This window comes from Chrysoperla carnea, chromosome 3 (genome assembly GCF_905475395.1).
Source record: "Chrysoperla carnea chromosome 3, inChrCarn1.1, whole genome shotgun sequence".
NCBI lineage: Eukaryota > Metazoa > Arthropoda > Insecta > Neuroptera > Chrysopidae > Chrysoperla > Chrysoperla carnea.
This window is the reverse complement of record NC_058339.1, coordinates 80,858,383-80,882,414: the sequence shown is the minus strand read 5'-3', so window position 1 is coordinate 80,882,414 and position 24,032 is coordinate 80,858,383. Positions and strand designations below refer to the sequence as shown.

Genomic DNA, 24,032 nt, shown 5'->3' with positions numbered 1-24,032 from the left:
AAAGCCCGATGTTTAAAACATCGAATTTTATGGTTTTGAAATAAGAAAATTTTTATAAGAAAATACAAAAATTGTTTTCATAATTCTATGTTGTTTTGCCGTTTGCATTATCAAATGTTTGGGAAAATTTCTTTTATTTACCTTTATCATCAAATCCATGAGTAATTTCATGGCCAATAACCACTCCAATTCCACCATAATTTAATGATTTTGGGAAATGTTGGCTATAGAATAATGGTTGTAAAATACCAGCCGGAAATACTACAACCAAATTTAAAAAAAAATTATTGAATAGCTTATCTTTTAAAAAGTAATGTAATTATTTCAGACCAAATTGTCTAAAAATTTTACCTATATCATTTTTATTTGGATTGTAAAATGCATTCACAACAGCTGGTTCCGTTGTCCATTTATTTTTGTCCACCGGTTGACGTAATTTTTTTAAATTTTGAAATGCATCGTAGCGTAATACATTAAAAATATTTAATAAAAAATGCGAATTGGTTACGTTTAACTACAAAAGAAAAAACAATCGTATTTAAGATAACAGATATTATTTTCTTCCTTAAATAAGGTCATTCTAAACTTACTGTAACATATTCAGCTTCTAATTCTTTTGTTGCAGTTAATAATTCTGGATAACCAATACGCTCATTCATTGCATCAGCTTTAGCTTTAGCAACAGCACGTGTTTCATCATCCATCCAAACATTTTCAGCTAAAAGTTCATTGAAAGCTTCACGAATTGTATGTATCATTTCTAAAGCTGTTACCTTTACAAAAAAGTTGATAATTTTTCATTATTTTAATAAAATTAGTTTTATAATTTTTCATGCATTTTCTCGAAATAGTATGGAGAATAATCTTTGCATATAAAAAGTTTCCACGAAGAGCAGAAAATTGGCAGCGCTGTTGTAGCAAAAGCGTAAGTTTTAAAAGAAATTTGTAAGAGTAAGATACAGATCTATACAAGTTGTTAAAGAAGGATAGAGAAGTTTACATCAAAAACAAAGTAATAATAGTAAGGTAAAGATCTAAACAAGTTTTTTGAGAAAGATCGAGAAGTTCAGATCAAAAACCTTTTGCTACAAAAAGCGCCAATCTGGTCAATTTAAGAACAGTTATTTTACTGTTATTTTGGACACATTTTACTTTGAGCTCTATTTAGGATTGTCCTCCATCCTTCTTACCACTACCCTCCATACGAAAGAGTCAACTTAATAGAATTAAGACAGAGGCCTTTTTTAACAAAAGTAAATCCACAAAAGGTAAATGAAAAATTTTATTTGTCAATCAATTAAATTTATCCGCAATGAGTACCTATAAAAAATCGAAGTTACAAAATAAAATTTTTCTTACTTTACTTTCATGATTGAAATTATCGCGAATAAATAATGCCCCAACAGCCATACCCATTTTTTTATTCGTCACTTCAACACATTGTGCCCATCGATTACGATCACTCAGGATGCCTAAGAGAATTTTTCGAAATTCTACTCGAACATGTTGATATTCATCAATCATATGTGGCATTACATTCATTACTAATCGCCATATTATATAATTGTGGATTACTCTGAAAATATTTGAAAAATCAATTTTAGGTATAAGAAGAAGTACGAAGTCGAAGAAATACTGCAAATATTATATTTTGTTTTTGCCCAAGAAATGTTTAAGAAAAAGTTACTAAGAATATTCAGTTTATACAGAATGTCATTTTTATTTTCAAAAAATGTATAAAAAAAAATTGAACAAATTCTCAATAATTTCGCGTTATAATAAAAAACAGTTCTCACATAAGAAATCAATGAAATTATCTGTTATTTTTTGCTAAAATCACAAGAAGTTGTATTATGAATTTATCGAGGCTTTCAAATGATCAAACTTTTGTTTGAAACAACTTTTTCAGTAGTATGTAATAAAACTACACATTTAAAAATTATTGTAAAAGTTATGAATAATTAAAAATAGATTCTCGAATATAATTCCATATTTTACAATATTCAAGCATTTTTAAGAATGAAAATTCATGAAACAAAACTTCATAGAGCAATGAATACAATAAATCGAACAGAGTTTTAATATTGGTATAGATTTGCAGTTATAAATTTAATCGAATGTGAAAATTGGACAATATTAATAGTCTTTTATATAGTTTTTTCATATACAAGACGTAACAGATTTAAATATTCACAATCGGTAGGTAAATCATGGAAAACCTTGGTAAAGAGATTGTGGTGTTTTGCGTAGTAAAAATTCTAAAGGGCACAACGATAACCTCTACCTTATCACCAACCTCCCCAGAATTTTGCCTTGTACAAATACTTAAGGCCCAATCAGCATATAGAAAATGGGAGGTTTAGAACTGAAATGCTATTTGTAAATTATGGCCTCGTCGAATGTGGAATTGATGAAAAATATTAATTTTTTTTATATCAAATTGATAAAATCCTAGGTCACTTTCAGGTAAAAACTTTTAAGTTACAAGAACACGCATTAATTTACGGCTTTTTTGGAATTTTTTAACAAATGGTAAATTTTGAACAAGTTTTAAACCACTTATTGCCCTTCACACAAATTAAAATGTCCTTAGAAAGACTAAGAAAATTCGGAATTTTTAAAGAGTTGAATAGATTTTTCGCTTTTAATATTTAGAAACCGCATATTGTTTAGGAGTTTCAATGCTGAATGGCAAACAAAAAAACATCGAAACTTGCATCATCTTTTTCGGTCGAGGAAATAAGAAAAAATCCTTATTCAAATAGTTTTTATCAAAGATTTATTATATAACAAAGTTTTATTGCTTAAAATTTAGTTTTAATTTTTTGTTACACCCTGTAAATAGGGTGCATTAAATAACGTTTAAATAAATATATATGGAATTGCTTTTGGGGTTGTAAAATAGTATGTTCACATAGCATAATATGTTACAGTTACATATATTTTACAGTTTTTCATCCAATACTTGTAATATATAAAATGCAGTGAAACTTCTCAAAACGGTAGTAACATATTTCTATTATAGACGCAATTTTTAATATAATTAACTTATATTAACTGTGTCAAAAATAAACTCGACGATACCGAACTTCAATGGTCACTTTCATGGTGACTGCCTCAATACAGTCCAAATCGGATCGTCATAGGTGCTTCTTTGGCGCCTTTTTTAACGTTTATCACATTGACAGACAGATTTGCTTATTTTAGCTTTTAGATTTTCCTAGAGTCCCGTTTTTAGTTACAGCAGAAAATTGTTGTAGAAGATTCTTCTAAAATCGGTCCAAAAATGCAAATCGAAACTATCAAATCCCCATTATGTTCGGATACATTTTTTCTCCGTTCAATATTTTTCGTGAATAAAAGAGAATAGCAATCTTCGTTTTGCGCGAATCATTGCGTAATAACATCAAAATGTGCTGAAAAGACTGCCAAAAGAGATAGATAAAAATTTGAGTGCCAGCGAGGAGAAGAAAAATTAAACATTTTTCTTAATTTAAGAAAATAGAAATTTGAGAAAATTGAGTGACTTAAACAATAATTTATTCCTTGATACCTTTCTCTGTAAAACTAATATTTACAGAAATATTAACGATAGATTTGTTAAAATGTTTTTAAGGGCCGGTTGCCTTTTGCATATCTCTGTTCTCATATAATAATTAATATTGCAGTTCGATATTTTTAAACAGTTAGAAAAAGTTATTTTTATTATCTGAGAAGTTGAATAAGGATCACAGTCATATGAAAAACTTATTTGAATAAATTTTCACTGTAGTTTTGAAGACTGTAATAGATTTTTAGAGAATATAAAAGAATAGATAAAATTTATATAGATATAAGTTACATTATATTTTACCTTCGGTCAGTTTCACCAAGAATACGCCCCATTTCTGTGAAGTAGGTCATGGCATAAGCAACAACGGGTTCATCATTTGTGATTTCCGTATCCATTAGAGCATTAAAATAATCAAGCCATTTCAATTGTGGTACAGCTTTTTGTAATTGTGCTACACTTAACTTTTTATAAATAGCACTTGTGTCATGACGATCTGCTTCTGGTAAAGATGCCTATCCATTTAAATATGTAAAAAAATTAAATTATTAGTCATTAAATAAAAGAAAATCTACACTGTTAAATTATTACTTCTATAAATATTTAAGTATGTATGAGCACCAGGGCAATTTTAAATAAAAAGCTTGATTTTTTTCATATGAAGTTGGACTAAGTCTAAATCAATTCGAAGGTAGATGGATGACATGTTTTCATAAATTTCTCCAAAGCTAGTCGGGGAAAATTAAGAAAAAACTATTTAAATTGAAGTTAAAATCGACTAGTTGTGTCCGACTAATTAAGGATGAGTGAGCACAGCAGTGGGGACACAAGTTTAAAAAAATTATATTTTCAATTTTGATGGTGCACTATGTTATAACTTGACAATATAAGACAAAAAGTAAGCATACAATTTTTCGATATCTGAAGTAATTTTCAAAATTTCGAAAATTGAAAATTTTGTTTAATTATTTAACTTTCGATATTTCGAAAGCCAAAACAGATATCGAAAAATTTTATTCTTATAACAAAATTCATCATCAAAGTTGAAAATAAGGTACAAATAATTTCAACCACAAGTTTAAACTTGCTTCGACGCTCGTACTACCTAAACTGGTTTTGCTATCTTAATTGTAGCATTTTTTCTTTAATTTATTCATTTACCATCCTGTTTTGCTTTGTGTGTTCATAGGGAAACAGTTGTCACTATTTAAACTTAAATTCAACGAAATAAATTCGATAATAGACATATTTTTTATTTCTTAAATCATTTATTATATTATCATTTTTTTTTAAATTATCTATTAATATCGTTGACTATCGTACGTCCTCAAATAAATTATTATTATCAACGCACTGATAGCGTTCAGTGTGTTATTTCCCGAACACCCTGTAATATGATGTTTTATTCATAGTACCTAAATAATTCATGGTAATTGGTATTTAATATTTATGAAAATATGAGCAGATACTCGTTCCATCACTAACATTAGTTTACTTGATTTGATAGAACAGAGCAGTTGTAATATGCAATTATCAAAGCATCAACGATCTAACGATTTAAATGTTGGTAAAAGTTTCATTCTGTTCTGTAATGTTCTTCTTTTCCTTATTATATTCTTGTACAAAATATACTGAGCGGTTTTGAAAATGCCAACGTGTTTTTTAAAGAAAATCAGTTTCTAATTTCTTTTACCTCAATCTTTATGTAAAAGTGTTAATCTAAGGAAACTTTTTTTAACAACTCTTTATTTGATTAATTTAGGAGTTTGTATAAACAAATTGTAAAAATCGCTTTTCATACCGAAACGATTAAAAATCAATTCAAGAACATTCGATTTCTCGAAATTTAAGAGAACGGATAACTACTCAAGATTTTATTGCGGCTTCTGGTTTATTTTGAATATAAAATGGAATAAATGATAAAAGCTGTTATTCTAGTTTTTATTATCCAAAGTTGAAAACGGTACTTAGGAAAAAATATGTTTTCCTCGATGAGTAGGGAAAGAAATTAAAAGTTGTCAGTAACACAAGTCAAAACTTTTGTCTGCTGAGAAGTGTTTTAGCATACTCTTACTTCAAAAGGCTTTTCAGAAAACACGGGCCAGAAATTAAACGGATTCTACTCCTTAGGAAAAGCAAGAAATTCATCTGAAGGCAGAATACCTAGTTATGGAAGGAGAGAAACGTGTTTTTCTTTGCAAAGGATGGAAGTCTGAATGTGATTTTTCTGAACACAGACTGGTCAACAAGAAAGGCGCATCATGCCAAAAACACACTAAGCTTGGTGAGTGAAAAGGCGAACCAGCGGCAAATCGGAATAAGAAAGTTTCAGTAACTATTAATTTTGTATACAAATAAAAGAATTCTATGGTAGGAATCAATATTCGATTCACACTTAAGCCCTTCCCTACTTCAAATCTTTGGACACGGTAGGCTCAGTAAAGAAATAAATTTTTGCTTTTAGAATTTGAATTACTTTATATCAGAGTTTCTCTTATTTCGTCCAGCGCCTACTTCGAGGACCATCTATATTTCAGCGCCCTTAAAGCGTGGTTTATCAGCCTTATTCTATTACATTGATGCTATAAAAATTAGTCTTACCGCCACTTTGAGAAACACTGCTTACGATCGTCGGCTTTAAAAATTCGCATTAGGCAATAGTCAAAGATTTGCATAGCACTAATTCGATCGCATGGTTTTACATTATGTAAAATATAAAGAAAACGGAAGTGACTGAAGAAGGATCGAAATGTAAGGAAAAAGGTGATGAATTACGTACAAAAACAAAAAATTTGTTTTTGAATTAGATCCGGACAAACCAGATGCAATCAAATTATGAGATTATTGAAGTCTATTTTTTTTCCCTGTCAGTGTAATAATATATAAAACATTTACGTAAAATAATATTATAAGTGTCTTAACCAGAACTTATTGAAATGGGAATTAAATTTTCTTTTTGGTACATTCGTCTTGTATTTATTGTAATGCCAACCAACTTTATAGATGATACATACAAAAAAATATTTTTTTTTTATAATTAAAGTCACGTAGTCATCTTGAACAAGACATTGTTTATAAACTTTTTTTATTATATTTTTATAGATATCTTCAATTTCTTGAAAGTTTTTCTTTCCAGTCATTAGTTCTTGCTATTTTATAAATACTACAATTAAATTATAGTTTTGAAATAACACCCAAAAAAGACAATATTTTTGTAGGAAGTTGAACGTGCTATAAAGAGATGTCTCACACCTTTTTTTACTAATAAAACCTTTTACAAAAATGGTCTGATCTACAAAAATGCGAGTTTTTTAAAACTTTTCAATTTTTTTTCTAGATAGATACAAGTAAGACAAAGTGCATGGTGATAAGCAAACAAAAACCGAATGCGAATTAAGAATTCATAACAGCATGGTAACCCTGGAGCTCTTATAGTTGATGATTGTAGTTGTGCACATAGCTTTTGCCAAGATAGCTTTTAATAGCTTTAGGTCGTTACTTTTAGGCAAACAAAAGCATTTTTAAAAGAACAAAGACTTTGGTGCTAAAGTGTTATGGGTGGCCTGTTTTATTGTATACATATATGCGAAGCGCGGACTGTGACAAAAAGAACAGAAAAACTTCTGGACGTAGTGGAGATGTGATTTTATTAACGAAATAAGCGTATTTACTGTACGTTTAATTACTTGTGAGAAATAAATTTTTGCATATGGGACTGAGGTGGAAAAGATAATAAGAGGAGGATAATGAATTTTTAATCTTTTTCGGTTTATTTTCCTTATTCAAGGCAGGGGGTATCTAAATAATTAAATTCGGTTTATTTAATTTCATCACCTTCCTATCACAAGTTTTATTTTTAATTTATTGAGTGCAACTTATATTAAACTAACGAAAATAAAGGAACACGCCCGAAAATTTCCGAAGTTTATTTTACCTTTACACTCTTGATGAGAGTAATTCTCACAATTTCTTTTCGACCACGTATACCGTTTGAAAAATAAAAGTTAATTATGTTTTAAATCAAGCGTGGACGAAATGCCCATGTGAGTGCTGACGGGTTAACTATATATTCAGATAATATTGTCAGACCTGCGCTTTTTCAAACACTCTATCAACATAGATATAAAATATTTCCCAATATAATTTAATTTTTGCACAAATTTTAAGTTAAAATCTTTCCTTTTAAAATTTTTTATAATAGAATAAAGTTTTAAGTAAAGTGAAAAAGTAAATCTTTTTTGGTATACAATAAAAATGAAAAGCTTAAAACTAAAATATATTTAACTTTTATTTAATCTTTTCGAAGAAGTGAAATAAGTATATATGTTATTATTAGCGAATTTTCTCTTCAAGCAAAATAAGCTACAACTCTTGTATCTTGTATCTACGACGGACTTTTGCAAATTATTGTCCTATCGAAATAAAAGATATCTAAGATGTTTCATTAACGAGCAAAACTGGATTATATACTAAATCGACTGGCTATAACATTGGATCTACAAATAAAAGGACTGGGATTCGACCATATCCCCAAATTTTTTTCTACGATTTAAAAATATTCAACGATACTTTCTTTTTTCCCTTTTATTTTAGTTTTAAGGGGACCCTTTCATTACCAATGTTAATTAAAAAATATTAGATTACAAGGAAAACTAATTTTTTTATAATAGTTTTAGTCATACATTTGTACTAATTTTTCTTGAATTATACTACCAGCTATCGATTAGATGGAGTGGAAAAAAAACTGAAAATTAGTTTTTCGAAATATTCAATTTTCTCATTTTGTATTAATTTATCTAAAAAAAATTTAAAATAGTCAGGTATGAGTGACTTATAGATAAACTTATTTTCTACTTTTTAGTACAATAAAAGCTTGTCCCTTAAAAGGTATTTTATATTAAAATTTTTAATTTAAGACTAGAAAAATGTATTTATTGTCATCCAAGCTAAATGTGCATGCAAAATGTCAGCTCAATCGGTTGAAGATATCTACTCTACAAAATTGAGTTCAAAGAATCCACCGTAACATACATACATTGCAAGTTAAATAAGAGCTTTTAATTTTAAAATACCGTGAAATTTATTGAGAATTAAATAATAAACTTAAAAAAAGTAGTAGCAGGAAATTTTTTTCTTTTAAGGCAGCAAGTAAATACTTTGATTTAAGACAATATTTCCTTACTATACTTTAATTTTTAAGAAGTCAAATACGTTTAAAATTTTATTGAATTATTTAGGTCCTTTCGCCGCCAATGTTAATTTAAAAGAAAATTCACAATTTACGTCCAGCCAGTGAAAGGACTACTTTTAAAATATATAGTTATTTATTAAGGTAATTCACTTAGTTTACATAGCTCCTGCGTGTCGATTCTTTTCGTTGATGTATCCTAGAGCACGAGGCAAATAATAAATCTAATAATGTATTTTGCAATTGAGTTATATAAACTACCCTGTCTCTCGCTATCTTTTCCTCTTACCATTCACGTCAATGACTGTGAAACAAACGGTTTATAAATTAAATTTAAACAAAACAAAAAAAAAAATATGGTGTCACGTGCAGAATTTATATTGCAGATAAATTGCAATAAAAACAAATACACTTTACATAGATTTTCTTTTTTAGAACTGTCTTCAAAATTTCAAAAAGAAGAAAGGTAAATGTATAATATATTTTCAGATATGGAAATCGTTTATCCTTAAGTGTGCCAAATTTCGAGTTAATCTGACATTTTGGAGGGGGTCAAAATCATGTTCAAAGTTTTTCGTGTTTTTTAGTTTTTTTAAACTATTTTTTATTTTTGAATATTCTAGAAAGAAAATATTCAATTATTAAAGAAGTTGCCTTTCTAGAATATTCAAAAATAAAAAATAGTTTAAAAAAACTAAAAAACACAAAAAATTTTGAACATGATTTTGACCCCCTCCAAAATGTCGGATTAACTCGAAATTTGGCATACTTAAGGATAAACGATTTCCATATCTGAAAATATATTATACACTTACTTGCGCTCCCACCATATTTATACTGAATTTTTGATAAATAAATAATAGTCTAAAAAACTAAAGAACACAAAATAAGTAGGTAATAATTTAAAAAAACTAAAAAACAGGCTTTTGTAACTAGTTGAACTAAAAGGTAGAAAATAATTTCTTTAAATTCAAAAAGATCGTAAAAAAGGGTGGTGTGCTAAACAATTATTATAATATTTTTTTTTTTTTTTTTAATTTAAAGAAATTATTTTCTACCTTTTAGTTCAACTAGTGAACAAAAGAGTGTTTTTTAGTTTTTTTAAACTATTATTTATTTTGTGTTTTTAGTTTTTTAGACTATTATTTATTTATCAAAAACTCAGTATAAGTATGGTGGGAGCGCAAGTAAATGTATAATATATTTTCAGATATAGAAATCGTTTATCCTTAAGTATGCCAAATTTCGAGTTAATCCGACATTTTGGAGGGGATCAAAATCATGTTTAAAGTTTTCGTTACATATTAACATACTAATAGACTAAAATTAAACATAATTTCGAATCCAAGGAGCTATCACGCGTATTTTGATAACCAGTATTTCTATATTTCACCAATTTGAAATTTTTGACTAGATTTTATTTTGAGCTTTATCGTTTCAAGGAGAATGTTGTTAGACCTTCTAGTGATGTGTAAATAATAGAAACGTGAGTAAATCGAATTAATGAAAATTTAAATTAAAACATGTGAAGATAACAATTAACAGTGTTAATTGTTTAAATATCTTAAAACGTTGATTTATTTATTTTATGTTTAAAAATATTTTGAAATACTTTGTTAGCATTATAAATTTTTTTTTTATCTTTAAATCGTTTTGGTTGTGTTTAATATAAAGCCAGTAAAAAAAAACACTGCAGTAAATTTAACAAAAAAAAAATGAAAACCAAGTTTATTTTTTTTTTTTTTTTCTGGTGTACACAGAGAAAGTAATTCCCTTAAGATATAATTCTTTACATATCTTCTTTAGGCATACGAAAAATACTTTTCGTCTTTTGTGTATTTTATGTAAGGATTTTTTTTCTTTCTTTTCGCCTTTCCTATACCCATTAAAATACCGGTTGTGTCACTCAAAGTGTTACATACTATAGTTTACAAAGCCAACTTTTATTGAAGTTTGGGCAAAAAAAAGTATAAATTAACTTTTATATTTTATTTTTAATTTAAAATGCGGCTTAATTATTACAAACTTTGTAAGGCATTCACACTCTAATCAATTTTATAAAATGGTGTGGCTACAAAAGTATGCCATGAAAATTGCAATGCTTATCGTTTTAAGTAATGTGGGGACTACCCAGGACTACCATCCTGGAATAACTTCACAAAAACAGACACCAAAGATAAAAAATATGTGAAAAAGCTTTCCAATGGGAAAAAGGTTGAAGTTTCTCAATTTATTTTTTCTTAGATCGCATTACAAGAGTGATTTGACATGTAAAAACCATTTTTTTAACATTATGTTCTTTTTCTTTTAGGATCTGCAGTCCTGTAAATGTTTCTAGTATTTGGAAAATGAATAAATTTTAAAACGACATGATTTTTAAAAATTTTTGTTTCTTTTAGACAATTTTAAGTTTTTGGGTACCGAAATTCGTTTTATAGAATAAAAATGAACAAGTGAAATTTACAAAATTTAAAAAACCAACGAACCCCTACCAGATTTTCTTGAAACATAGTTAAGAACACTCTCGGTTGAGTCTGTTCATCCGTTTAGGAGCTACGATGCCACAGACAGACGCACAGATACACACGTTAAACTTAGAACACCCTTCTTTTTCGTTGGGGTTAATAACTTGAACAGAGATACACGTCATTTTTTTTGTCTTATGTGCGCCGTTTGAACTGCTAATTTTCTTTAGTAGACTTCTTAATTATTACAGAAAAAAAGTAAAGAAGGGCGACTATATGCTACAGTTTATGTAACCACTCGGTGAATATTTGTTCTTTCATAATATACCCAGTGTTATTATTTTTCTTAAAAATATATTATAATTTAAATACACGAATTCACGAATATAAAGTCGGATAAATAACAAAAAAAAAATCGTATAATTTCCAAAGGGATTGATTTATTATAACAACAACAAAATATCATTGAATTTTTAATACAGAGTATGTAAAATTTTTGTATTTATATTAAAATTTATATTTTGTATTTGGTAGGCAACTTTTTATGTTAAAATGAGATGTATATCATGGGAAAATAGTTTTTAAGTAAAAGAATGCTGGCCTGTACAAATCGTGGCAGCTTACGTTTGCTCTTAATTCGTGATTCTCGATCCATGTAAGCAAATTACCTGTATATTCATAACCCAGGTATTCGTTGTGTGCGTAGTCATGGTAGGGACAATAAAATCGATACCAGCGCTACCAGTGAAAAATTTTGACGTTAAAGGAGGCTGTTATGACTAATTTGCAACTCTTTACATGTTATTGTTATAGAAAATGTCAAATTAAAATTATTAAAAACACTAATTAATTAAACTTAATGCATTAAAAATAGTGAAAATAAGAAATCAAATTGCATAAATATTATTTTTTAAATTTAAATTATCATAATTATTTATTTAAATTTGTGAGACAATAATATTACATTTTCAATGTAAGTCATAAATGCAATGCAATTATATATGCATCCATACAATTCTATAATTAAAGTAGTGTATCGTTACCATGGAAACGCCTCCTATAAAACTCGCACGGTGCGAATAAAATGATTTAAGAAATGTGAACTTTTGTCCCGTCTCGTGAACAAGTGAATCGTGAAAGAATAACACATATTTGATATTCGTGATCGTGATATCATATTCTTGCTCATCATCCCCTTGATTTAAAAAGGTAAATGGCTCTCACGACTGTGTTTTCGATCCTGATTTCACTACTAATGACAATTTCACAATATATTAGATAATTGCTCACGATTGATCGAAGTGAAAATTCCATTTCATGAATTCCGGATTCAGAATTCACGATGAATTCAATAATTCAATGAAATGTTATGATTCAAGAAATGTGAACGTTTGTCACGATTCGTTAAAAAGTAAATCGTGTAAGAATAAAACATATTTGATATTCATGATCGTGATATCATATTATTGTCCTGCATCACAAATTCGATTTAAAATATTAGTTGGTTTGCACCTTTCCCTAATTTCAATGCGCCTAATATAGATATCTTTCTCACCATTTATAAAAGTGAAAGTATGGCATTTCACGATTTCAGGACTGAGATTTCACGATACAAGCGAAAAATTCAAGAAACAATATAATTTTTCACTTACATTTGCCAATCGCCGTTCAAATTCCACAACATCACGTAAATCCTCCTTGGCTAATGTTGCATTTGCACCAAGTAATATGGCAACTTGCGTCATATATTTATGATAGGCCTCCATATCACCTTCACTGCTTGTCTTCAAATAGTAATCACGACTTGGCAATGCTAATTGCATTTGATCTAACTAGAACAAAATATATAATGATGTGTTCCTTTTATTTGGCTGAAATTATTGTAAAAATCAGTAATGGAAAAATCAAGAATGAATCATTAATCTGTACCAATAACATCACATAAGAAAAGAAAAGTGATAAAAGAAACAAATTATAGTAAATTATAATTTCTATAACTTTGCTTATTATAAAATTTCAATTTGATCTATATTAATCGAGAAATTCTGAACATACAAACGATAATTAACTACGATAATTAACTACGATCTATCTCGCATATATAATTAAATTAATGATGTGGTTGGAGTCGGTTACGTCGTTCTTATTCAAGTGACGATCAATTTACTGCCCCATTAATTATACTTGTGTTTGTATCTTTACAGAATTGTTAAAGAAAATTTGGTTTATATGCACTGTACCAAGTGCTGCTTATAATTTTGGTAATATAGATGTCTCTCTTCCCTTCAACCACCAATAATCTAGTCTAGTTAACTATAGTCGTTTTTATTCAGCAATAAAATTGATTAACTTTGCGTGTTATTATATCTCACTAATGAAACGGTCGATAATTTTTTTTAACTCAGAACAAATAATCAATATTCAGCTAGTTTTTTTTAATTATCTGAAGGTAAGTTTTTTTTTTTTAAATTAGAAATCATGTTAAAAACACAACTTTTCTTCATGTTAATTATCGAACTTTAATTAAATTTATCTCGAGCTAGAGACGATCAATCGACCTCAACTTTCTATGATAATTGTATTATAATATCTTTAATAAATATTTTCAAAAAATTAGAATATTCTGGCACTATGCTCATAGCGAGTCAACAAACTTGGAAATATTTTTATTTGTTTTATTTTCATTTAAAACTGCGATCCTCTTAAAAAACATCCTTTAGAAAAACAATTTATAATTATTTTTATCTAGATACAATTTTGGTACTAGTGTGACTATCACATAAAAATAAAATAAATAAATGAATAAATATTTTAAAAAAAATTGGAGTTCGCAGCCGGTAAACACTGCCTCTTACTTTGTCCGCACCTGGATGATGTTCACCGAGGAATTTTTATCATCTGGACCAACCCATTCTTCAATTAAAATACCTTCATTATATTCACGACGTAAACGTCCTAATAATGTTTCCCATGAAAAATCTGGTATTGTCCAATTTTTTGTAATTACCGGCCAACCGCCTAATGATGATAACACTTGACGTAATGGTTCGTCACCTAATTTCCTGATTTGTGCTATAAAAAAAAAGAACATGAAAAAAAAATGTGTTATTTTTTTATAGAATTTTGTGTTTGTATGAAATATACTTAAAGGCGCGTAAAATGGAACAAAAAAAGTCAAAAAAGTTTTTTCTAAAATTGACCATAGAAGATAGCAAGATATGCTTTTTGAGAGATTTAGAACTTTTTTATATAAGAATTGTAAAATTTTATTTGCGCATAAAATATCATGAATCCAAAAATATTTCAAAACTGTGTATTCTTTTTGTGTTAATGATCCGATATATTTTAATAATTTTTTTGTTGTTATCTATTTGCGTTCCCTTTCAGTGTATCCATATATATCCCTATCCCTATAAATTATAAATGTAAAAGTGAGAATGTTTGTTTGTTTATTACGCGTTCACGCAAAAACTAGCGAAAGGATTGAATGAAATTGCACAACAATATAGCTCATACATCAGAATAACACATGAACTATAATTTATAGAGATATATATAAAAAAATTAAATTTATTCTGACATTTTACTGATCCATCTACAATCATCATTTTAAACCATAAATTAAAGATTTCTGTAAAAATTTATAATAGTAATTGTCGAACAATTCATGGCGTTCTTTTCTGATAAACTCAATGAACTAAGGCTATTTTACACTTTAAAAAATTGAACTGAAAATTGTGCAAATATTTTAGCGATGTAAAACAATTCCTTCGGGTGTCATAGAAAGGGAATAAGTGAGATCAAGAGAAGTAGAGGCTATAAAGCGGTGGTTTTTACTTTTAACAGTGAAGCGGGCGGGTATCAAGCTAGTATATATATATACAGTAGAACTCCAATTATCCGAACTCCGACTATCCGAATCGCCGATTATCCGAATCACTTTCAGAAAAAAATTTGTCCAAAAAAAGTCTAAGTGCGCTATTATTCTTCTCCCCGCGAAGCCAGTGTTTGCGCGTTCGCTCACTATTGTCCTTCCCTCCGCGAAGTCAGTGTAGGCACATGTGAAAATATCATGTTTCTTTCATTTAATTCAATAAAAAAATAGTGCAATATCAAAACGTAGCTTTTTTCTCTCCAATGGCCATTTTTTTAAAAAAACTCCGATTATCCGAATAATTGATTATCCGAATGGATCCCGGTCCCCATTAATTCGGATAATTGGAGTTCTACTGTACTATGTATTCAGTCTATATATATTTTAATTTATTTTTTTTATTTTTCACCATAAAATTATTTTTTTGTGAAAGTTTTCAAATCAAATAATTCTACAAACTCAAAATTAATCATGCTAATTAATAATATGCTTCGGGCATTTTATATTTAATTTTATATAAAAAAATGTTATCAAAACATTTAATATTGTTTCATTTTGTTCAGTTAAATCACAAAAATATTTTGAATAACAGGCAAAATAAAATAAAAAATTACTAAGTTGATATCTCTTTAGAATTTTAGATGTAACAGAATCGTTTGCAAGATATCATAAAAAATTGATTCGAAAAAAATTTCTGTTGAATGTATTAAAATACTCAAATTAATATTTTTTTCTTCTCACTTTATAAATTACTCCTAGTATTTGATTTTTACACAAATTTATTGATATTGAGTTTTCTTGCTAGAGTGGCTTCTAAATAAATATTTTGACTTACGTATATCCATACACGATTTATAAAACATTTTCGCTTTGATCGTTGCGGAATTATCTTTTTCATAATCAATTGGTTCTTCCAACACGCCTTTTAATAATACTTGTAATTGATCAGCTAATACTTCGAATGTACTTATCGAACTTCTATCTTCTGGTATCATATGCTTTTTATTCCATGTACCACATGCAAATTGAAAAAAATCTACACACGGATCAGCACTGTGATCCATTGCTGATAATAGTGATGATGCTGAAATGAGGACAATTCAAATGATCTTTTTGATGATAATATTGTCGAACTTTTAGATGAATTTGACTTTTTTCCTTTTGTTGGAATTTCTAGACCCGACAAAATCCGTCATTGAGCATGATTAATTTTCGCACGGAAAATTTTTGTAGGATCCAGTTTAAAACATGCTCTTGTACGTAAAAGTGCAGGTTGCTAATTTTGCCCATAATTATATGATTTTTTCCGAAGCGATTCGGTCAATATTACTTATTTTTTTTAAATAATATCCTATAGGGTTACCCACCAGCAATCAACACTTTTACGTCCTGGAGCATGTTTTAAACGGAGTTCTGCAAACATTTTTCACACGAAAATTTTAATGCTCAATGACGGATTTTGCGGTTCTGGCGAACCTAAGTTACACCGATATCTTGATTGCTAGGTATAATAGTCGTAACAAGTAAAAATTCTTAGATTTACGTATTTTTATGATATTTTCCGACAGTTCAAAGAGTTCTATAAAATTCAAAAGATACAAAAGTTTTTTTAAATCAAATTTTTGATTAGTTGCAAATAACTCGAGATAAATGAAGTACACTGACTTTACGACAGATTTTCCAAAACCAAAAACCATAATGATTTTCATGGTTTCTGCGTTCGACTTACATGATACATTCAAATAAAGTAATGAAACAGACAAAATTTCAAGGTAAAACGGACCTAGCGAAGTTACAGAACAATAATTAATTAAACTAATTAATATCAAAATTCACTGACCGATTTGAAAAACTAAAATATATTATGCAAAATTTAAAATCAATGCAAAAAATAAAATTAAAAGTGATTTTATTAAATCGATCAATCATTTTAAAAAAATATGATCATTATTTTGTTAATAAAAATTATCGTATCTAATCACACGCTACCGTTATAACATTATTGTTTCACGAGAATTATGGCTTATCTTTTTTTTGTATACAGGGCGTTCTGTTATTGACTGCAGATCGTTGGCCTGCAGAATTAGCTCATAAAGACGAAGGAAAAAGTTATTTTCCACTTTTGGATCTGTGGCCTACTTTGCGAGATAATTAACAAAATAAATTAATATAACATTAATAAAAACTTAATATCTTTATCGAATCACAATTCAATAAAATTTTGAATGAAACCAATAAAACACTACTTAAAGAGAGGATGTGTTTTATCATAGTGGAAGGCGTCTCTAAATGCAAAATTATTACAAAAAACTCTATTTGGATACTTATGTTATTATAAAAACTAACCCATAAAAACCTACAATACGTTTCTTTGTAAATTAAATGTTGTACGCAACCTATCGTGTGAATATCACATACTTTAAACATATATTTGACTATGGTCCGTTGATCGGACTATGGTCCGTTTTGCCAGATATATGCTGAGATACACATACACCGTGGCAGTCCAAAGTATGTTTGTTGTTGTCAAGTGATACGATGTTTAAGATTTTGTGTTCTGTATAACACAATTTATTCCCCCCTGGAGTACCTATATTAATAAATAATTTGATACCTCCCACATCTAATTGTCTCTGCATTGGTGAATTATTTTTTTGTTTTTTTTATAAATAATAACAACCAAATATTTTGTTTAGTATTCACTACCCAATTAAATCAATTTACAATAAATCATTGTTTTATGATAGTCCCTTCTATATTCTAAAGTGACCACTAATTTAATGAATTTGATAGGTCTGTGAATTCATAAATCTTTCTATTTTCCATTAGTCACATCTCCCGAATCAGGCCTCATATATAAATTTGGTAAAGAGCTTTTCTTTTTGTCTTGACAAGCTTAATTTACTGGTACAATTTTCTGCTATCAATAACAGAACACTCTGTATAATGAAGCATCTGAGGCGCGATTCAAAGCGGGAGTTTCGTATTTTTTTTCTAAATATTAAATCTACTCTTCAAAAAATATACTCCTTCTTTAGATTTCTGGCACAGAAATCAAACACTAAAGGTCACAGAGTGGAGGGAAACTTTAAAAATATTTAACGCTAGCGTGAGACTACACATTTTCTTTTATTTTATGATAAATGGCTATACAAAAATATATCTTACCTGTTCTAACACATTCTTGCGTCAGACACACTGGTCTACTTAAAGCTGAAACAAAATTTTAAAAAAAATTATTAGTTTTAGCAATTTGTTTTATTTTTTATAATTAATGTTTGATTACATTCAATATTTATATAATTGTATACAGTAAAATATGGCAAAAAGTTAAGTTTTTGTTTTAAACATTCGTGAATCCTTACACCTAGTTTCAAAACCTTATACTTTGTTATAAAAACAATTCAATTTTTGGTTATGACTTTTTATTTATTAAATCAATTTTAAAATATGGCTTCAGGCTATAAAAAGTTTAGGAAAAGACTTTGGCCCTTCAAAAAGATAGCTGGACTAATTTTTCTACATATGATAAAAAAAGGCGATAAAAATGGTTATGGGTTAAAGTATTAGAGTAATTTATTTATTAACTCTCTGGCTCTTTGACTAATATATTAAGAATTCATATTTTTTCTACTTAAATCATTTTTGTCCAATTTTGAAAAATTCCATAAAAAACATTTTTAACAATAATATTCTATCTAAAAAAAATTATTTCCTCAAAAGTAGGTAATAGAATTTTTTTATGTGTTATTAAGTTGTTTCCGGGAAATAATGACAATCGAAAATATACGAATAGGATATTTAAGCAAAAAAAAAAAAAAAATTAAATAAAAAAGACAAATTCGAAAAATACATTTCCGTAAATGTGATGAAAATATTATTTATAATGCGTTATTTTTATGATCCGTAGTAAAATTTGCTATTCACAGGAATAATTCTCACATTTTATTGGTACACAAGTAAATTTGGTTATCGAAAAAAACAAACCGAGGAAATAGACCAAAAATTATATAGATCCGAAGTAATGTTGTAAATACGAGTTGGTTGCGTTGAGTTTTTCGACTATAGAGGAATTGCTTGGGTCCTGAAGTTCTTAGCCCATGCGTTCAAAAATGAATCCGTAAATTTACCAGGATTCTCAGTTTATACTTTTAAGTGACTCGCCAGTTCCTTTAATGAAGAAAAATTGTTCTTTGAGAATTCTAAATGATATGATTTTGGTACACATTTGACAGAAGTTTTATTCGCATTAAAGTCAATTCGAGTCGACTTATAAATAAAATTGTGAAGAATATAATATATAGGATTTGAAGTCTCTAAACTTACATATTTATGAAAAATTTGTCTTGCAAGGTTTCTATTATATTCAATAAAAAACTTTATGTTATATTAATATCACTTTCGTATAGAAAAGGTACGTGATGTATTTAAACAGTCACCGTCGAAATTGATTATAACAACATTAAAGGGGCCAACAATATTGGTCGTTATAACCGATAGTCGTTTTAAGCTGTTGATATATTTTTAGATTAAAGTGAAAGTATGTGCATATATGCACACAAGTTCGTCGTTATTCGTTAGTCGTTATCAATTCGAATGACAATTTTCATTCCTTCACCCCACTCATCCCAACTTTGAAATTTCAAATGGCCCTCTCTACTTTGTGATAATTCATTTGAAAAGGTATAAAATTCTCTCTTTAACCATGATAAAAAAAGACTACACAGAAGATGGTTTGTATGAATTCAATCTTCTGGGTAGTCTATTTTCAGTACAAATCGATCAATTTCCTTTTTTTTTTATCATAGGTTAGGTTAGGTTAGGTTAGGTTATATTGGCTGTCCACGAAGGACACATCTAGGCTACAGAGCCCATTGTGATACCATATATGTGTTTTACCACCTTTCCGCTGATAATTTCATTTATCAGCTCCTCAGTTTCAGAAGCTTATTGTATCTCCTTCATGCTTAAACCACTACACCAGCCCATCACAACTATTAATGAAATTAATTATGTTGCGACGGCGGGAATCGAACCCGCTACTCTAAGCATATCGCGGACGGAATTGGTTACGCCTTAACCAACTGAGCTAATTCAGGTCAAGATTTGTAAGGGTGGATACTTTTGAAATGATCCCATGTTTAAAAATGAATTCGATTAGGATTTTTCATTTTCGTCGTTATAACAGGTTTTAATTTAATATAGGATCCTATAACGAATTTTATTATTAAGTTCCTCAAATCCAAACTTATATTTTTTATAAATATTCTGAAAAACTGCTTATAAATTAAAATTTTCCAAAAGATGTCTTTCATATTTTATTAAAAAAAGTCCCAGGCTAATAAAAAAGACTTTTAATATATCAAGCAGATTTTACAGAAAGAATCTGGTGGTATTGGCAAAGGGGAAGTGAGAAAAAGTAACAATAAATTGTTTTTAAAACTATTCGCTGCAATTTAAACATATTCGTTTCGATTTGATGGCAACATGATGGTGACATGAGTGTCTCAAGTAAAATCATTATATACTAAACAAACAAAAAAAAAAGAATAATACATTGTTATATAATCTCATATTGTATTATATAGTACTACTAGTAGTATAAAGTTATGAATATTTAACAAAGTTTTTGGTTGTTTATTCAAAAGTTGAACAAAGTTCTGTAGAAAGTACTGGAAGTACTAACATAAAATGTACAAGATGTCATTTTATAACGATATGGATATCACATCGTACCCTTTCAAAAATGATACACAGATTTAACAGGACGGTTAAAGTTACGTAGAAAAAGAATCCGAACTTATTAAGCAACAAATTTAAAAATAAATAACAACGTTCTTATATATTTATTTACCTGTTATCCCTTACCAGAAAAAACCTACGACCATAAGCTATTTTATTTAGCCCTTTCGCTTAATATAGGGGAAGGTGTCCTATAAAGATCCCCCTAAAAAAATGTAATTTATAGCCAAACTATTCGAGATAAGTATAACGTCGAAACATTTTTGTTTCTTTATTCAATTGTTGCAAGATTGGCCAGCCAATTTCTTTTGATTTGTTTAAATTTTTTAAACAAGTATATATTTCTCAAAAGGGAAAACAAAAATAACTGGTAAAATTATCTAAATCAACACATTCAAGACCGGCCACATGATGGGGGACCATTTTACCTATAATAATTTTACACACCAAATACGGATCATTTTAACGTATATCAAGGGGATCAATTGTTTGTTCATCTTCCTTCTATCCTACAGAATTGAAAATCATTTTAATTCAATATATATAACTATGATGACATTTTAATGGTAAGTATGATCTGATTTTCCCAACGCTTCCACCATATTTGATATACAAACGTTTTTAAATTAAAAATTTTAATAACAAATAATTCTCAAGGGCCAAGCTTTTATTGTACTTAATTAGAAAAAATATTTTTCCTTGAGTCACTTATACCCTCACTATTTGAAAAAGCTTGAGATGCTTCGAGTAATCCTGGATATTTTAAATTGAGCGTTTTCAACTTTTACAAATAGTCATGTATGAATGACACAAGGAAAAAATTATTTTCTAATTTGAAGGACAATAAAAGCCAGGTCCTTAAAAATAATTTTTTACTAAAAATTTTTATTTGGTAAACTTATGTTTTTTGTCAGACTTTGTACACATAAAAAGGTATTTTTTAACAAGTTTTATTTTCCATAGTATAAGTATGTAAAGCTGCTTATACTGCTATTCAAAAGTTTTGTGATATGATATATTTTAATTCGTGTTTTTTCAAAACGCATTAAAAAGAATTATAGGAACATTTTTGTATGTGTGAATAAATAAATGTTTATTTTTGAAATGGTAATTGATCAGAAACTTTATTTTTTTACCGTATATCTTTTATAAACCGGCTAAAAAATTTAAAAAGTGTCAAAATTCAACTTTGAATTTTTTTATTATCTGTATTTGAAGTTCTAAAACTCAAGTGGATTTACATAATACAATTCAATTTTCATTTGACATGACACCCGATTTTAGTTCACACTTTTTGAAAAAAAAATTTCGTAATTAATTGTTTTAGAACTCGTAAAAAAGTAGGAAAAACGTTTAGGCCAGATATTTATTCCGTCAATTTTATGTCCGTTAATTTGTTTTGGAAAATTGTTTTTTTTTTTAATTCGGTTTGTTTTTTGTTAAAAGTTTTTTGTATTTTGTGATTAATCTGAAGTACACTAAATAATTTGTCACTAAAAAATCATCAAAATCGTTTGGCGTGATATTGAGTTATTCGTCCATTTGACGGCACATACTTAATCAAATTTAAGACTTATATGGTTTTCTCATGGATGCCATTATTAGAACTGGACCAAATTTAAATGGGACCATACGAGAAAGATTAGGACCAAATTGAATGGAACCACATGAACCACGTGATGCTTTAAAATAACTTATGTAATGTTTCAAATAAAAAAACTAATTTAGTGTCTATAAAAATCTGTATATTTTCATTTGTCAACATAAAAGTGGTTTTACTGTAATATAAGATGAGTAAATTAAATATGCATTAAAAATAAATTTAAAAAAGTGCTGATTTACTGTATGATTAATGACCTATGTAGTAGATTTTTTCGATATTTATTTTATTATTTATTGATAAATATTTTAACATATTTTTTATGTAAAATATGAACCTCATAAATCATTTAATAAAAAGAATAATGTTGATTACAAAAAAATGACATCTCACTCCTATATCTATCTGAAAAACAAACTGATTGAATGTATCAATCAGATTAATTAGGTATAAAGGCCGTTTCACACTAGTTTATTTGAAGGGCAGTTAAAGAACCTAATGGTTACAATACATACGATACAATTTTTTGTATAAACTTTTAAAACGTTCCTTAAAATTAGATAGATTATAAAAACCCATAAAAGCGAACCGTTTTTTGCTAACAGTTTTAATATTTACAAAAAAAAAAAATTATAATGGGAAGTAATTGTAATCGAAAAAAGAAAAAAATTATGATTTTGGAGTTTTCGAAAATGATACCTTAAGGACGATCCCAAAAATTCACGTTTTCTAGTTCACGGTGCTAAATTTATATAGATTTGAGCTTATCCTATATTGAATTGTTTTTAAAGGTATTTTTTATTATGTAACAAGGCAAATTTTCAACAACAAGCGTCTGTCTTTTTCTCTAAATCTTGCATCTCGTTTCCAAAACTCTGGTGTATCGTAAAAAATTTTACTCAAAATATTCGTCTAATTTTTCCCAGAAGTTTTGACAGAATCTCAAGGCCTAAGTCTCAAATATTTGAAACCTAAGTCTCAAATATTTTCATTACACTCATTTTTTTTGGGAACGTCCTTAAGGTAGTTCCTCCGCGACCGTCCAGTCAAAAAGTTTTGGACTAATACTATCATTCAGTGCATTAACTGTGCTATGACTATTATACATATACCATATATTATTTTCAAAAGACTGTAGTTCCTCACTACTGTTTCTAGTATACATATAAGCACACACACTATGACATATGCCTTTAACATTAGTCTTCATATCTTTTCCACAAAAATCATCGCTAAAACGAGTTATTTATTTAAGTTTTTTATCGAAACTATATGGTAAATAATTTTTATTTTTATTTATATATTTTCTAAATATAGTATTCTACATTATATTGGTTTTTCATAGAGATGGTGGACGTCATTCATTGGTAAATAAATATAATATTTGTAAATTTGTGTATTTTTATACACTTCTCCCATGTACACGTACAAATTGCGTCACTTTTAATTGCTAATATCTCATGTATGGCATGGTAAATCATCTTCTAATTTTAACAGCAAGTGTATTATGAATTAAATATTTTATATTCTGAGTTTTGAGAAATTCTTGGAATATCACTTTCGTGTAGGTACTACCTTAAATATGAAGCTGCTAAAAACACTGTATAATATTC

The 24,032-nt window shown here is 28.1% G+C and overlaps 1 protein-coding gene across 1 annotated transcript in view; it reads right to left on the bottom strand.

Annotated features, from left to right (window-relative positions):
• The window catches only part of LOC123296624 (neprilysin-1-like), a 76,041-nt gene that overhangs the window by 1,923 nt on the left and 50,086 nt on the right, over positions 1–24,032 (bottom strand). Inside the window, exons 3-11 of the mRNA XM_044878178.1 lie at positions 18,246–18,290; positions 15,913–16,161; positions 14,070–14,275; positions 12,856–13,035; positions 3,854–4,065; positions 1,360–1,576; positions 591–773; positions 352–514; positions 142–261 (exon numbers count right to left, since the gene is read on the bottom strand). Of these exons, the coding sequence (XP_044734113.1) occupies positions 142–261; positions 352–514; positions 591–773; positions 1,360–1,576; positions 3,854–4,065; positions 12,856–13,035; positions 14,070–14,275; positions 15,913–16,161; positions 18,246–18,290 (1,575 nt within the window). The remainder of the gene's footprint in view (positions 1–141; positions 262–351; positions 515–590; positions 774–1,359; positions 1,577–3,853; positions 4,066–12,855; positions 13,036–14,069; positions 14,276–15,912; positions 16,162–18,245; positions 18,291–24,032) is intronic.